Source organism: Diabrotica undecimpunctata, chromosome 3, assembly GCF_040954645.1.
Source record: "Diabrotica undecimpunctata isolate CICGRU chromosome 3, icDiaUnde3, whole genome shotgun sequence".
NCBI lineage: Eukaryota > Metazoa > Arthropoda > Insecta > Coleoptera > Chrysomelidae > Diabrotica > Diabrotica undecimpunctata.
The window spans coordinates 143939169-143956756 of NC_092805.1; the positions used below are offsets into that span (position 1 = coordinate 143939169).

A 17588-nucleotide genomic window follows, 5' to 3' on the forward strand; every position below is an offset into this window, starting at 1 on the left:
ATATAAGACCAATGTAAAATTTCTAATATAGATTTATGTAACCTTGACGATGCAGATAGCCAGCTGATATTTCAAGTAAAATAGCTTGTTTACTTAAGGTTAAATGAAGCAATTATAATAGATTCATCTATAGCTAACTTATGTAATAGAAAGGAAAATAAAACAAAAAATTTGTTACTAATTAGCTATAATCTGTAGGTGGTTACACACATAAATTTATTTAATATACATATATTTTTTAATTATTTAGTTTTTTTTACTACTGAACTCAAAATCTCAAACATCAAAATTTTTCAATTCATTGCAATGTTATGAACATAAGTTTTGTAACAAAAAATTTAACTCTTTGAAAAGCAAATGCTTCGCTTTCTGTACTATTTATTATATATCCCAAATTGTGGAATTATTGTTATAATTCTCTGTATAAATAAAATTCTCTAACATTATATAATTACATATTACAAAAAAGTAGCCTTCTACCTGGTTTAAAACAAGCTTTTAAACATATGTCACATATTAACTCTGTTTCTGGTAATGAAAGTTATGAACTCCATCTGCTACAAATGCCCAGAAAAGTACATTCTGATTTATATAATAAATACTATATCAACATCCATATTTCTTCTTCTTTAGGTAATGTCTCCATTTTAGTTCAGTTTTGCCTTCTTGTATGTTGTTTCAAATCATAGACAGCATCAAATTATTTAAAAGAAATTTTTTAGGTGTGCACTCTCAAATGTATTTTCAAGATACTTTTCATAGAAAACTGCTCAGAACAAATCTCACACTTAAAAGGTTTTTCTCCAGTATGTGTTCTCAAATGGTTTTTCAAAACATTGCTTTGTGAAAACTGCTTAAAACAAATCTCACACTTGTAAGGTTTTTCTCCAGTATGCATTCTCAAATGTCTTTTTAAATCAAATGCAGTAATACACTGTTTTAAACAAGTTTCACACTCGTAAGGTTTTTCCCCAGTATATACTCTCAAATGTGTTTTCAACAAACCTGCTTGACTATACAGTTTAAAACAAATTTCACATTTGTAGGGTTTTTCTCCAGTATGCATTGTTAAATGATTCTTCAAAATATTTCTTTGAGCAAACTGCTTAAAACAAATCTCACACTTGTAAGGTTTTTCTCCAGTATGCATTCTCAAATGTGCTATCAAAGAACCTGCTTGACTAAACAGTTTAAAAGAAATTTCACACTTGTAGGGTTTTTCTCCAGTGTGTACTCTCAAATGGCTTTTCAAAAATGAATTGTGAGAAAGCTGCTTAAAACAAATTTCACATTTATGATGTCTTTTTCCAGTCACAAATTTCACATTATTATTTAATGTTTTTCCTTCAGTGCCTCGAGCCATATCATTTCCTTCGTAAGATGAACCTTCAATGCGTTTCTCCATTATTTCCATTTAGTTTTCATATTGGAGGTAACCTAAAATACAAACCAACTTTAAGGTAAATATTTGAGTATAGAAGAAAATTAATGCAATAATCAAATTAAAGCATAATAAAATTTAAAACAGCAGAAGTAGTAAATGATATATAATTCAGAAGCCTATTGTGTTCTTCTATACCTGTAATAGTTAGCCCTATTGTATTTTATTGCCTACCTCAACAAATTCAATACCAGCATATCAACAATAACAAACCAATAATATTGTGAAAAAGTGATTCCTATTGATACTACCAAAGAATATAGACGCTTAAGCCTCAATATTCTTTGATACTACTAAATATTTGAACATTTACATATACTGTTACTAACCTTTTTCAGTTTTTTGGTTTTCATCAAATTGGTCAACATTTATGTTCATGTTGTTCTATTTCAGTATTTATGGGACATTTCTTTAAGTCTAAAGAATCATATATGTCATGAGTACTTTGCCTACTGGATTCCTTATCCTCTTGAATTTCACATTTAAACCCATCCAAAAGAGCATCATCCAAGTCATTATACTCTATTTCTATTTTACACGTTCCCTCGCGAATTTCTTGTTTAACTTCCATTTGATTTTATTTATTCCAATAATTTTATTAAACTGTAACGTGTCACATACAAAGATAATAATGATAATATAACAAATAGCAAATAGTAACAATAACAAACAACAACTGAAAGTAAAATGGTAAAATTCCTTGAGATTGGGATGATATGATATAATCCATAGATAAAGAATATATTGATATAATCTTTATGTACTATGATATAATCTCCCTAACCCTCTTATCTATGATCTCTGATTTGTCATTTTTTGTAACTATGCATTATGCATTCCTTGCGTTGACACCATGGAATATCCCTTATCCCTTTATTCAATATAATTTTTTGGTGAACAATTTTGCATTTTTTACTTCTGTACCCTCAACACCAGGGAGCGCTAATGGGATCCCCTTCGATTCATTGTAGCGTTGGTTTTTGTGTGTGTGTGTTTATCTTCTGTATTGGATGTGTCTGCTGTCCTGCTTTAGGCTTGTGCCTCTTCAGGACGTGTTTCCTTTTTTGGTGGGTGTGGCACTGGGATTTTGGAAGTGTCCACTGGTGTTGCGGTGTTGTTGGTGGTTGTGCTGGTTTGCTAGTCCTGGACAATCGGGGGCGAAAGGGATAGAAGTGAACGGTTCCTTTCAGAATATTTTTTGGTCTAAAAAAGAATTAGTAAATATATGAAATTTATATGTTTATTAATTTAAAAAATCAATTTAATTTTTGAGTGAATATCGCGACGCGTGAGGGCAGCTGTGGACTGGTACCTCGAAAAACGACGGGGTATCGTTGTGCAATGGGATCGGAAAACCACAGAAAACCGTATCCTCTTCACCAATGACGTATAATATATAGACTAAGCGGTCCCGTATTCTCCCTATATAATCGGGTGTCCTAAAGATCTCCGCTGAAGGTATGTTTACCAGAACAGCGGCGTGCTCATTTCAATTTTAATGACAATAATTATTTTTTTAATTAAAATTAAATATTTGTGATTTTTTTTTGTGTTCTCGTCTATAAAAGAAAAATTTATTTTTATAATGTTTCTAAAGTACATTACCTGAATTTTAATCATTTTACCAACAGGAAATATTGAAGTTTCGCCTAAAGATTAAAAATTCTCATTTTTTAAATTGTATTAAGGACTATTGATTATTATTTAGTGTGAAGGAAATTTTGATAAATAAATCTAATCAGGTTTTCATTTTTATTAAGTGTTGCGAGTCTATTTAGAGAGTCGAAAGATTGCTAGAAGTCTATAAATAGTAAGTGAAAATTTATATCACGTTCATATCCCTTTTCAATCAGCTGTGTTGGCATCTATGGTTGATTTTCTTTTTCTGAAGCCTGGCGGATATTACCCTAGTGTATTTTCGGTAATTTATCTATTTCCCAATATGCTTAACAATATTTTGTATGTGGTGTTCAGTAACATGATTCCTCTGTAGTTACTGATATCCTTCGATCTCCTTTTTTAATATCGTTATTAGATGACCCTTTCTCCACTACATCAGTATACTTTCTGAGTTCCCTGTATTTTTTATTAGTTTAAGAATCCAGTGCATCAAATTGTCTTCTTAATTTTTGATTAATTCATTTTTTATCATTTCCTGGTGGTTTTCACTGTTGCAATAATTTCCTTGTATAAAGCAACTTTTGAAGTTTATATTAAGGAATTAGGAAGAAAATTAATAGGTTACTTGAGTGCAAACAAACAACAAACTTTTGAATTCTAATTTCGTGTTTTGTTGTAATGAATTAAAAACAAACAAAAAAAAAACATCAAATCAATTATACATTTTTAACAAAAAACATACAAAAGAAATAAATCATAAAACATTTTGCAACATAATTAGTAATTTAATTAACGCATTAATGCACACAACTTAATAAATACAGTTTCAATTATTTTCTAAGACATACAATATGTTGTATATAAAGATACAATATGTTATAATAATAAATAAGTTGTATACCAAAGACTTCTATAATTGTAATGGTGGTGTGAATATACAAAATAGGACAAGATAATGCCCTGCCTAGATCGCACAGGCCGATCAGTCTTAAATCATTTTTATTGAAGGCAACAGAAAAAATTCTTGATAGACATATTAAGGGAAGACTTTTGAGGGATCATTCTCTCAATGGCAACCAGCATGCATATCAAGAACGAAATCAACAGAAACAGCAGTGGACAAAGTAGTTCAGAAAATCAGTCACTCAATTAATAATGGAGAGAATATTTAGAAGGCACATTTAATATTGCTCTATCAAATAGATCCACTATCAATGTGTGTTACTATGTGTAACTGGATCAAAGCAATGCTGGAAAATATATTGTTGAGTGAATAGAAGATTGTCACAAAGGTGCAAGGAGAGATTTTGGCCAAAACTGCTAAGGGTGTCCACAGGGGGGAGTGTTTTCTCCCCTCCTCTGGTCACTCCTGGTGGATCACTTGATGTCACTTCTTGACGCACACGGGGGAAGAAGTACATGCCTATAGGGATGATCTAGTAATTATGGTAAGAGGAAAATATGGTAATTTTCATTCCAGCACACTCCAAAGAACATTAAATATCCTTAGTAGGTAGTATGACATGGAAAAATTCTCTAGCAATCTTAGTAAAACATGTAGGAGTAATATTAGATAAGCAGCTTACATGTAACGCCCAGTTGAAAAGAATAATCTACAAAGCAAAGGTTTCCCTTTCTACATGTCAAAGAGTATGTGGGAAAATTTGGGGTTTGAAACCCAAACCGATGTACTGGCTATATATGACTAGTCAGATCTATGATTACATATGGCGCACTTATATGGTAGTTTAAATAACAACAAAAGACCACTTAATAGAAGCTGAATAAGCTTCAAAGACAAGCATGCTTAATCATAACATGAGCAATGTTGACTACCCTAACTGCCTCATGGAGGTCATGCTTGATCTCTCTTTATTGCATATATGGATGGAGAAGGATGTGAAGGATAGGAGCATACAGAAGGTGGATAAGATGTCAGGAAGCAAGGCAAAAGGATACCTGGATCAAATCTGGAGAGATAATTATAAATTACCTAGATTTGGAAATAGTACCAGATGCAATGCAACCTAAATATAATTTTGAAAAGTCGTTTACCATCATCTTTATAGGAAGGTACAAATAGGAGTTAAATAAAATCAATGCATTGGCCATTGATAAATTGTTGGCAGCACCATCAAAAGTTAATGAATAGACTTTTATGCCTGAATCATAAATAAAATTTAAGCAAAGATTTACTAAGGATGCTTTTTCTTATCCACAAAAACTCTCAAAATAAAAAATATGCAACTGGCACTTTAAAATTGTCATTTAAGGCTACTAACATAAACACCAGTGCCTCTCATGCTTCTGGTATATTATCAGATTCTATATCTCTACCAAAATCTACAGAGCCAATAAATTTTTTCCCATCCCATTTTACTACCTTACGAACAGACATTTCATTCAGAATTAAATTACACACAAGTGTTACAAGTGTTTTATTTTGCTTCCCTGCTTCTTCAACTTTGTTTTTCAAAGCATTTAAAGCTTCTTTGGAAAATCCGGGTGCGCCATCAACAGTTTGGTACCATTTTGTTATGGTTGATGGGTGTGGTAATGCATTATTAAAAGCTCTTCTTACAAAATCATAGGCTTTTGCTGAATACAATTTAAAGCCAGTGAAAATGACCTTAATTCTGGAGAATATTTGGCACATTTGGCACCCTTTAAAAATCGTTGAAACAAAGCTTTGGCTGATTCTGGTAAAGAGGCCTAAAACAATAAAAAAATACAAAAATAAAAGAATATAATAATAATTTAATTTTGTTCCTTATAGAATATGTGAAAGAAAACTTACCAACAACACAGATTCAGCATTTTCTGTAACATACAGTTTTTCTTTTAATGATTGTACCAATGCGTTTAATGTTGTTGCTTGTCGTTTTCATCTTTTAGTAGATTTTCTTAGGGTGTCAATTTGTTTCTTTTTTTTTGCTATATACATGTTTACTGATTCCATGTATCTTTTTCTTTTTCTTAGGCAGTCTAAGTCCGACATGGAAAAATCCCCCACATAATGCTTCCTAAAAATAAAAAGATTTAATGAAAGAAAAATTGCTTATTCAAGGATATAATAATGCAAATGAAAAATTAAATGAATATTGCCTCTTGTTATTTTTTTTTAGCTATTAATTCTCTGTCTGCAGCATGCCCTTCAATATTTTTCTTGCCTAAGAGTTCCTCAGTTTCTGAGGCAGACAAAGTTGGTTCACTGCTAGCAGTTCGAAATTTAAATTGTGGGTGTCTGATGGACTATGGAGAGCTTTAGTTCCTACCACCTCTTTAACGTCTTTAGAAGACCTGTATGCAAAGAAAAAACAATATAGAAGAAACAACACACAGAAAATTTATACAAATATTAAATATCAATGTAAAAATTTAATAAAAACATTACCCACCTTGGTATAGCTAATGGTTTTGCATTTTCTTTTAGACGAACAAAGCTAGATTTCATGATAACATCATTTGGATCAAAATGATCACAACAAATACGTGACCATCTGGAAAGCTTGTTCTTATTTAATTGCAAAATGTATATCCAAATTTCCTGTTTTTCTTCGTCAAAAGGAAATCTATGAAAAAAAATTAGTAAGAAAAATTATATTTAAATGATTTTAATAAAAAAAAAAAGACAAAAAATTTAATGGAAATTGTTATTATTCATTATAATGCATAATAATTTATTTATTTATTAAATAAATAACAACTAAACGCCTCCACTGGCTATCAAAACATAACCTAAACATACATATAAAAAATAACTTACTTGAAAAGTGATAACGTTTCGCTCTTCGCACTTCGGCGACCACAAACAAGATACCTAAATGGCATTCTACTAAAATAGTAGGTAAATGACTCTCAAAAATTTTAAATAAAATTTGCTTGTCACAAAAAATATGTAAACACACAACTTCATATCAAAATAATAAACAATAACAAAGGTATTCATGTTGCGGACACTTTTTAAAGCATTCACCCAGTCTATATATTATACGTCATTGCCCTTCACCAACGCACCTACCAACGTATTCAAACTACAGCCTTTATAAGATTAAAAATCAAATCCTACTCCATTCTATGCACCATATTTTGTTTTGTAGAAATTGAATTTTTAATTTAAATGTGTACAAACACAGTTTAACCACAGTTTCTTTTTATACTATGGTACAAATCTAAAAATAATATTATAATAAAGTCTATGCATTCGCCATCTACAGGAGTATTTTGAAGTATAATAACCATCTGAAAATAGCTGAAAATTAGTTTAACGTCCAACAAAAAGATGGCAGAACCTGTTTGTTATAAATTAGTGGTGAGAAGATTTTCCAACTCAAACAGTTAAAAATTATTCATAGACAGATATATTTATATATTCTACACTTTTTTCTTTTTTATATGTAATTTTGGTTTAAATAATTCAACTTATTTGTGTATGAAAACGTAATAGGTATGCACTATCCTGAGAATAGGCAATGAAATAACATTAGGTTAAACGTATTGCCTAACATTAAGGCCCTGTAACATATTTAACTCCTATTTTTTTTTTCTAAATCAAATGTAATATTATTAGTTGTGAGAATAACAAATACAAATCTTTATAATATTCTGAATTAAATTTTACAATTTTTATCAACGGTTATGCAATATCTACATGTAATTTTGTCATGTAGACATGTCCTACATGTAATTTTGTTAACATTAGACATCTTAACTTAGTGCAACCAGTTTAAAATTATTATATAGATGATTACCAGATACATGCAAGTTATTTCTGATTTTATAATACACTCCGACTTTTGAACTTATTTTTCACCTTTTCTGGGCATCCCTTTTTCACAATAAGCTATTACTTGCTTTAAAATTACGTCTTTACCTGTTGCATCTTTTAGTTCACTGTTCACTCATCGTCGCGTGAGAAATAGGTAATTCGATTTCTACAGAGTGAACAATATCCAACATGTCTGGATCGTCTTTTACTTTATTTCTAATAAAAGATCCGGAGAGTAAATATGCAATGTACGTATATTTTCCAGGTAAGTAGGTTACTGTGTAAGTTATATTTGAGCAATTTTAATTTTAGTTGTAATCTATTGGTAAGTTTACAAATATTTTTGGTGTTTATGCTTACAAGTGGCTTATGGTCACTTTTTACACTAATTCTTTTACCATATATGAAATGATAAAACTTACTTAGACATAAATATATTGCAAGATATTCTTTTCTATCTGTGTCCACTTTATCTCTATTTCCGTTCAACTATGCAAACAGAATTGCAATTCTGTAATTCTGCAATTGTAACTAAGCTTGTGGACAGTTGTTTACATCAGAGCAAAGTCCCTAAGAGCTGGAACAACTCTAAAGTAATCTTATTACACAAGAAAGGTGATAGTCGAAAATTGGAAAACCACAGATCCATCAGCCTACTGTCACACCTGTTTAAAATACTCACCAAAGTCATAAGTACTCGACTACCAAGGAAATTAGACGAATACCAACCATATGAACAGGCAGGTTTTAGAAAAGGCTATTCAACTTCCGATCACCTGTTAACCACAAAAATATTAATAGAAAAATGTAACGAATACAAGTTTCCAGTTTTCCTAGCATTTGTAGACTACGAAAAAGCTTTCGATAGGTACCATAGAACACACGGCCGTAATAAACGCAATGCAAAATTGTAGAATAGACAGCAGATATATTAACTTAATAAAAGAAACTATGAACCAAGCTACAGCTACATACTACCTAAATGAAAATGAACACACGAACCCTGTACCATTAAACAGGGGAGTCAAACAGGGAGATACTTTATCACCCAAACTGTTCACCTTAGTTTTGGAGGACGTTTTTAAAAACCTAAATTGGAAATATAAGGGAATAAACATCAATGGCCGCTACCTTAGTAATCTACGATTTGCAGATGACATAATCCTGATAGCTACTGACCTACAAGAAATGCAAACCATGCTTTTAGAACTACATAACGAATCTTCTAAAATAGGACTGAAAATGAATTTAAACAAAACAAAAGTCATGCACTCCGAAGACACCGTGACAATAATAAACGATAAAGTTATAGAAAAAGTTGAAGAATATATATACTTAGGACAAAAAATAATACTAAATAGGGAAATTCAAACTGAAGAAATAAAAAGAAGAAGAAAGTTAGCTTGGGCAGCATTCGGTAAACTGAACTATATACTCAGAAATCAACAAATTCAATTACATCTTAGATCTAAAGTTTTTGATGCATGCATTATTCCGATATTAACTTATGCGGCACAAACATGGACAATCACAAAAAAGAATATGAATATACTTAGAGTCACTCAACATGCAATGGAAAGAGCAATTCTAGGTATATCACTTAAGGACAAGAAAACAAACACATGGATAAGACAGAAAACCAAAGTCACCGATGTGGTGCAAAAATCATTAAAGTTGAAATGGGAATACGCTGGACATGTAGCTAGGAGCGATCTAAACAAATGGCACAGATCAATTTTAACCTGGAGACCATACCAACACAAAAGACCCAGACGCAGACCTCCTATGAGATGGACAGATGGTCTGAAAAGGACTGCCGGGAAAAATTGGCTACAAGTATCGTACAATAAAAAACAATGGAAAGGAAGACTTGAAGAGGCTTATGTTCAGATGTGGACGTGAATGGCTAGACGAAGAAGAAGAAGAAGATGCAAACAGAATGCTACCGGTCTTACATTCTGCAACAAGCAACCACCAATATCATTTTGACTAGCATCTGTTTGAACTTCTATTGGTAAATTTTTATTAAAGATCCGTAAAGTAGGTAATTTAGCTATTAAGTTTTTCATTTTTGACAAACATTCTGTATTATTAACAGTCATAACCACTGAACATTATTTTTTATTAGATTTCTTAGAGGTCTAAGAATATCTCAAGAATCAGGCAGGTATTTAGTTAAATAATTTATCATCCCTAATATTTTTAAGAGTTCATTTTTATTTTTATGTTCCTCAAGCTGTACTATGGCCTAAACATACTTAGGGTCTAGTTTAACTCCATTTTACAAGCTTCTTTGGCCATTTGATCAGCTATCTCATTTCCTGGTATCCCCACATGAGATGGTATCCACACAATATGTAGTTGTTTATGATTATTTTGTAGAGTCACCAGGTTTTTTTTAATCTGTTCTAAAATCGGATGATTCGGATATATTTTCTGAAATCCCTGGATTGCACTGGAATCTGTGAATATTACTGTCATGTCTTCAGGTCGATTAAGAGTTTGTTGTACTGCCTTGGATATCGCAAAAAGTTCAGCAGAATATATTGAGTAGTCCTTAGGTAGTGGAAACTTGAGCACAGAATCCTCTGTGACAATGGCGGATTCTACTGTTTCCAATTCGGGTGTTTTTGATGCATCGGTATAAACTAGTTGACAGGATGAATATTTATTTTTAATATTGTAGAAGTATTGGAGAAAAAGAGATGAAGGGGTATTGTCCTTAGTATAAGTTGACAGATCTGTGTTTACAATATGGAATTTGTATAGTCCAAGGGGGAGCATAATCAATATTGGTATGCATAATACCCGGAAATGTGAAGTTGCTAATTATTTTGCTAAATAATGATCGGATTTTGATTGTAATTAGAATGGTAATGTGTGGAGAAAGCATAGGGGTAGGCCGGGTTGTTTGGATTAGTTGATAGCTTGCTTGCGTATTGTAAACTGAGACGTAATCTTTTAATAGAAAGTGGAGATTCATTTGCTTCGACATAAAGATTTTCAACTAAACTGGTACTGTAGGCTCCTAGAGCTAGTCTTAGTGCGGTATTTTGTACAATATCTAATTTTTTTAATATTTAGTCCTTAGCTAAATTGTATACAATTGACCCATCCTTTACTTCGGATTAAGGATTTGTAAATATTTAGTAGCTGTTTTGTGTCTGCGCCCCAGTTATGATTTGCTAGTACTTTAAGAATATTTATCTTCTGTAAACATGAATTTTTAAGTAATTGGATGTGTTTGTTCCAAGTAAGTTTTAAATCAAAAATTATACCTAGAAAGTTCCTCAACGTTTTCTAAAACTTGGCCATGCAGTGTTAATTTTGGAAGATTTGCAACAATTTGATGTTTTCGAGAAAAACACATTACTTTGGTTTTAACCGTAGAAAATTTCAGTCCTGTTGTTTTAGACCATTCTTGTAGGGAATTAATAGAAAGTTGAATAATGTTTGATGCCATATTAAGATTCTTATGAGAAATATAGATTACTAGGTCTTCTGCATATAGGATTGCTTTAACAGGGTTTCGGATACTGTTCTCGATATCGTTAATTGCAACTAAAAAGAGTGTTGCGGTTGGTGTAGATCATTGGGGTATGTCATTTTCTTGTGTATAGTATTCTGAAACTTCCTGATTTGGTTTAACGAGGAAATTTCTGTCATCTAGAAAATTTTTGACGAATGCTAGAAAATTTTCATCTATGCCTCAATGCTGTAATTTAACAATAACATCATATTTCCATATAGTATCATAAGCTTTAATTATATCAAAGAAGACAGCTATAACTATAACTTGTCGATTAGTTCCAAATGCCTCATTAACTGCCGATTCTAGCGACACAAAATTGTCAGTTGTGCTTCTATTTTTCTTAAAGCCGCTTTGCTGATTAACTATTAGATTTCTTTATTCTAAAAAGAATTGTAACCGTCTATTTAAAATTTTTTCTAGTAATTTACATAAGGAAGATGTTAAGGATATTGGTCTGTAAGATTCCGGGTTTGACTTGTTTTTGTTAGGTTTCAAAAGAGGAATTATTGTAGCGGTACTCCGGGATTTAGGAAATTGTTAAGGAAAATAAAAAATTAAATATATCTAAGAGTATATGCTTAGCAGCTAAAGGAAAATTAATTAAAAAACAATTTGGAATTTCATGTAGTCCAGGGCTAGAGTTTTTAAGTCCTTGCAATGCTTCGTTTAGTTGCTGTATACTTATTGCAACATTTAACGGACTGATGGAATCTGTAATTTTGACCTCTTTTTCTACTTTCTTTTTGTTTTTGATAAATAATGGGTCATATAAGGAATCACTTGAATATGTCTCAAAAGAGTTAGCTAAAGCGTTGGCTATTTGACTGTTGATTGTAATTAAGTTTCCCTCAATGTCAAGAGAGTTAATTTTGTTGCTGTATGAAATGCCTTTTTTCCTACGGATTTTATTTCAGATCTCTGATGCAGGAGTATTTTCGGTTATTGTGGAAACATAAATTTGCTATGATTCACGTTTACTTTTCTTAATTACTTACCTTGCGTAAGCTCTAGATTTTTTAAAAGCTGTTATGTTTTCCGGTGTATGATGTTTTTTTAATACATTAAATGCACGTTTACTTTAAGTGCCTCTGTTAAAGTTAATTTCATGTATTCAATAAATAAATTGTTAAAAAAAGTTGTAAGAGAGAAACACATTTTAAAACATATTGACAATATATTAAAACCTCTCTTTTAAAATGTGCTATACATTTTATTTTATATTATTGGCAGTATCGTAGGTTCAATTAAGATTAAATGATGGTTTAGAATTGGATTCATTTTTTTTTCCGACTTAACAAAACCATATGTATTATTTTAAAATCTGTATGTTGAAAACTGTCTTCGATTTTGTAGTGGTAACGACAATCTGTGATTTATTTCCAGAAGAGATTAGGAAAAACGAAATATTATTATCAATACAAGCATTACAATATAAAAATTCTATCTTATCTCCTTTTTATAATTATTTCTGATTGTCAATTTTCATTTTTTTTTTAAAGAAATTGGACGAAAACAATAATACAAGGTATAATAATAAAACAGTTCTCTCAAAACTTTTTACAGCTGGTATATGTAAAAACAAATATTTTTGTCGACCTAAAAAATATTTTTAAAATATTTTTTACAATTCGTGGGAATTTATTTTATTACAAATAAAAATTAAAATATAAAGGAAAAATTCAGCTAATGTTTCTCCTTCCATAACTTCACTTGGTCGCATATTCTTGTGACATCCATGGCGTACGTTCTACAGCAGCCTCCTACCCAGGTGACTCCCAGATCTAACCATTTGTGAATGTTTGCGTCCACTGGCTCGCAGTTTTCTCGATTAAACCATCTGGAATCACACCTTAAGATAGATTAAAGTTAAAAACCATTTCCCATGCAGATGAAGCAAGCGATGATTCTGTACATTGAGTTTTTATAAATTTTAATTAGCACAAATTTATATTTCAGCATAAAGTAATAACACAAGAGAAAGTTATTTAACATACATGTTAGTTGTAAGTAAATGAAAAAAAAAATAAACATTATTAATAGAATAAGTGAACCTTAAGTGACAGTTATTTGTTAGTGTGCATCACAAGTTATTCTTTATTTTGTTCATTGTTTTTCAGTTGCTGTTCAAACTGGATATATGATAGGCATATTACTTAATCAAATCAAATCAAATCAAAATTATTATTCAAGAAGAGTTATAGGTTATAGGATATAGTATAAAAAACTAAAAAATCGGCACTAAAAGAGAAAAAATTGAACTTTGGTTTAGGACAGATTGGCGGTAGACTATATCATTTGATCATCAACAGGAACTTTCCTGCAAATATTGTTGGCACTTCTTCTTCTTAGAGTGCCATATCCCTACGGAACGTCGGCGACTACCATGCTTATAATATTTTTATACTGATCCCGGTCTTGCGCTACGCGTAGCAATTGGTCCGCTGTCAAACCTGTCCACTGCCGCAAATTCCTCAACCAAGAGAGTTTCTTCCGTCCTATCCATTTCTTTCCTTCGATTTTACCGTTGAGAATTAGCCGAAGGAACTCATATCTTGGTCCTCTGATTATATGTCCAAGATATTCTAGTTTACGCCTCTTAATAATATTTAATAGAGTTCGTTGATGTCCCATTCTTCGAAGAACTTCTTCGTTTCTAGTTCTGCTAGTCCATTGAATTTTTAGTATCCTTCGATACAACCACATCTCAAACGCCTCGATTTTATTCATGATATCGGCGTTTAAAGTCCAAGTTTCACATCCATACAAAAGTACAGACCACACGTAACATCTTATAAACTTTCCACGGATTTCCAAATTTAATGAGTTATTGGATAATAGAGGCTTGAATTTTTGAAATGAGTTTCTTGCCTGTTCAATTCTACATCGAATTTCGAAGGATGGATCTAGATTTTGGGTAATCCAACATCCAAGGTATTTGAATCTCTGAACTCTCTGCAGCGGTTGTTGGTTTAATATCAGTTGGGTTGCGCCGATATCCACTTTACTGGTGATCATGTATTTAGTTTTATCGATATTTATCGACAGTCCCCAATTTGTGCATTCCATGCCAACTCTATTGATTAGCTCCTGCAGATCGTCGATGTTTTCAGCTAGAATCACAGTATCGTCGGCGTAGCGTATATTGTTAATTATTTCTCCTCCTATGATAATTCCTTTTTGATCTTTTAAAGCTTCCCTAAATAGATTCTCAGAATACACGTTAAAGAGGGTGGGAGATAGTATACAGCCTTGTCTTACGCCTCGTTCAATACTGATTGGCTTTGATTCTCTGTTGTTGGTATTAATAATGCCTGTCTCATCTAGTTGGATGCTCTGCAAGGCGGTAATTAGTCTGGTATGCTGAACGCGATCAAATGCCTTTTCAAAATCAATGAAGCGCATATATACGGGTTTTCTTACCTCCCAACATCGTTAGAAGGAGTGTTTGCATAGAAAATAGTGCTTCTCTAGTTCCGAGGCATCTCCGGAACCCGAACTGCTCTTGACTAATTATTTCTTCGCACTTGTTGTTAATTCGGTTTAGAAGAATATGCAACAGTATTTTAACGGCATGGCTCATTAAACTAATAAGTCTACAATCGCTACATTTCTTAACGTTTGGTTTCTTAGGTAGAGGAATAAAGATCGATTTTAGCCAGTCCGATGGAATTTCACTGGTATCATATGTTTGATTGAAAAGTACAGTGAGTTCTTTTATATTGTAATTTGAGAGTAATTTTAGCCATTCGCTGTATATTTGATCTGGTCCACTGGCTTTGTTGTTTTTGGCTTGGTGTATGGCTTTTTCCACTTCAGCGTTTAAGATTGATGGTCCTGTATTTGCACTTAAGTTAGGTAGTGATCCTCGATCATCCTTAAATAATGCTTTAATGTAGTTTTCCCATTCCTCCATTACTTCGTCTTCTAGGGATAGTGCATGACCTTCATTATTCGTTAATGTTATGGGTGTATTTCTTTTGTGTACTGTAACTTCTTTTATTTTCTTATGTGTGTTAAATTCGTCATGTTTTCGTTGCAATTCTTCTAATTCCTCACATTTTACTCGCATCCATAACTCTATTGTTGGCACATAAGTACATAATACAGAGAAACAGGCTAATTGATCGATCCAACCGTTTAAATTAACCATTTAATAATACGAAAAGAATAACGTAGCTATACTAGATATAATTCTGAATTCTGGAAAGTCATTATTGCTGACATTTTTATGCACTAATTAACTATGATTTTGGGGTATCACAGCTGTCTTTGTAGATCCATTGTGCTTTTCAAAGCTCTTAACTTAGCCCAGCTCTCTTTATGATGTTCTAAATCCTTGAGACTGGTCTTTGCATATCACGTGATGCTTCTAGTTTCTTTCTCTTCCGAGTTTTAGATACTGCAGTCCTGCAAAGCCTTCGCGGTGGAATTATACGTGAAACGCGATTTTCTTATCCACTAGAGAGAGTCAGCTTGTTCTGTTAAGCTCTTCCTCTTCAGGTGTTCTCTTCTAGCGAAGGTTGGCGATGACTTCTGTAAATTCTTCTCGATTTTGGGCTTTTCTTATTAGCGAATCGAAGTCTAACTCAGTCCATTATTTGACGCATCTTAGCCACATTCATTTGTCGTCTATCAGGACCTCGCCTGCCTCCAATCTTACCTTCAATTATGTATTGTTAGAAGTAATATAGGTATATTGTGCTTAAATATGTGCCCAAGAGAAGTTGTTTTTCGCTTTTTCACTAAGTCTAGCAATAATGCTCGATCCATGTTCGAGAACTTAGAACTTCTTTATTTCTGACGTGATTTGTCCAAGGAATCTTCGGCATGCGACGAAATATCCACGTCTACTGATTTTCAATGTCCATGCAACTCGTTCTCTGTTAGTTATCCTGGATAGTTTCAAAACTATTGCCATTTCTAAGACGAATAAGCTCTTTCAAACAGTCCCACTGAAGCATATATGCATGGAACTTAGTGCTCTCTGGTCTACTTGACTGTCAGAGTAAATCACAATTGTGTTGTTTTCTATCTGTTATTAGGCTTATAACGCAAATTCGTATAGCGGTCACTTAACTCAATAGGATTTCTATGTTATATACTCTCATTCCATTAATTCCAGATGGCAGTTTTGAACTAGTTGGACCTGGCCTTTCCCTCCACATATACCTGAGTTAGTAAGTTTAGTAAAATCTCCAATGTGGGCGCTGGGGCAGTGTTCATCGTCACTTTAAAAGTCAACCATACTTTGAATGCCACTAAGCAGTCCAACTATCTCAAACTGCTGTATTCTGTTCCACAAAATCATTGAACCATAGGTTATCATGAGCCTTATTACGCTTCTTTATAACCATAGCTTCATTTTTGAGCTTAACTCCTATTATTTAAGTATCCTACTAGAGGAGATCATACGGTAAGCAGAAAAATGTTGGTTTTATTTTTTTTCTTTTATCAATGAAAAACACAAAGGATTGTACACTGGATTCAACAAAAAACAACAGGTTTTGGTTATGCTTCGGTTCTGACATCTGTACCATAACCAAAACCTGTTGTTTTTTGTTGAATCCAGTGTACAGTCCTTTGTGTTTTTTCATTGACAAAAGGAAGAAAAAATAAAATATAACCGGCATTTTTCTGCTTACTAAATGATTTCTCCTAGTAGGATACTTAAATATTTGACCATAGCTCCGAAAATGGCTTTGTATGCGGAAAAGGCTCAGCTAGGAATTAAAATCTTTTACATACTTTAAAAATACTTCCCTTTGCCAATACTTTTGATTTTTAATAGAGTTGTTAAGTCTGCATATCTAATTTAGAAGAAACCTTTCTTGGAAAACTGCGTTAAGAGGCCGTACATCAGTATAGCTCACAGCAATGGATATAGTACTACTCTCCGTGGGCAACCAATTTTGGCTCTCCCCTCAATGGTGGCTTTGACTTACGCTGATACAACTATCGTTAGAGACGTCTTTGTCCACTGACAGAAGAAGTTACGGAAACCTTCTACGCGATTCCGTTATGACTTTGAAAGATACGCTGTTCTAACTAAATAAAATAAGATCTTAGCAACAATGTAAGCCATCTTTTTAAGGTGACAGAAAGAAATTATCGACTTGTTTATAAGTCTCGTAATACGGAGTGTCCATAAAAGCTCTTCACACAAGAAAAGTACAAATCTGGAACTCATTTTTTTTTTCGATTTTACCGTGATTTTAAAAAAAAATCGA

The 17588-nt window shown here is 32.4% G+C and overlaps 2 protein-coding genes and 1 long non-coding RNA gene across 7 annotated transcripts in view; all 3 read right to left on the reverse strand.

The window, feature by feature from the left end:
* Window positions 1-193: 193 nt before the first annotated feature.
* LOC140437502 (uncharacterized) lies at window positions 194-7499 on the reverse strand. The gene is made up of 3 exons (XR_011950384.1): window positions 7083-7499; window positions 1771-2644; window positions 194-1437 (listed from the first exon to the last, which is right to left on the reverse strand). It is a non-coding gene; the product is annotated as an uncharacterized lncRNA (long non-coding RNA).
* Window positions 3519-7089, reverse strand: LOC140437501 (uncharacterized). Of its 2 annotated transcripts, none has more exons than XR_011950383.1 (4): window positions 6828-6855; window positions 6460-6633; window positions 5859-6084; window positions 3519-5773 (listed from the first exon to the last, which is right to left on the reverse strand). XR_011950383.1 is itself a non-coding variant. In XM_072527062.1 (4 exons), the coding sequence occupies exons 1-3, from the start codon at window positions 6890-6892 to the stop codon at window positions 6232-6234; spliced, it is 369 nt and encodes a 122-aa protein (XP_072383163.1). In that variant the 5' UTR covers window positions 6893-7089; the 3' UTR covers window positions 3790-5773; window positions 5859-6231. The 2 variants fall into 2 exon arrangements, 1 of the variants encoding a protein (XP_072383163.1); XM_072527062.1 differs by having other exon boundaries at window positions 3790-5773; window positions 5859-6361; window positions 6828-7089.
* Window positions 7500-12903: 5404 nt separating the features above from the next.
* Window positions 12904-17588, reverse strand: part of LOC140437504 (homocysteine S-methyltransferase-like) — a 151413-nt gene continuing 146728 nt past the window's right edge. For 3 of the 4 annotated variants that reach the window (XM_072527068.1, XM_072527069.1, XM_072527070.1), the window contains one exon: window positions 12904-13210. In XM_072527068.1, the coding sequence (XP_072383169.1) occupies window positions 13045-13210 (166 nt within the window). In that variant the 3' untranslated portion in view covers window positions 12904-13044. The remainder of the gene's footprint in view (window positions 13211-17588) is intronic. The other variant, XM_072527071.1, reaches the window with a different exon arrangement.

Coding starts and splice junctions, on each gene's coding strand:
- LOC140437501 (XM_072527062.1), bottom strand. CDS start 6,892: ATGCCATTTAGGTATCTTGTTTGTGGTCGCCGAAGTGCGAAGAGCGAA. Junction 6,634..6,827: donor GAAACGTTATCACTTTTCAA/GTAAGTTATTTT, acceptor TTTTTTTCATAG/ATTTCCTTTTGACGAAGAAA. Junction 6,362..6,459: donor AAACCATTAGCTATACCAAG/GTGGGTAATGTT, acceptor CTTTGCATACAG/GTCTTCTAAAGACGTTAAAG.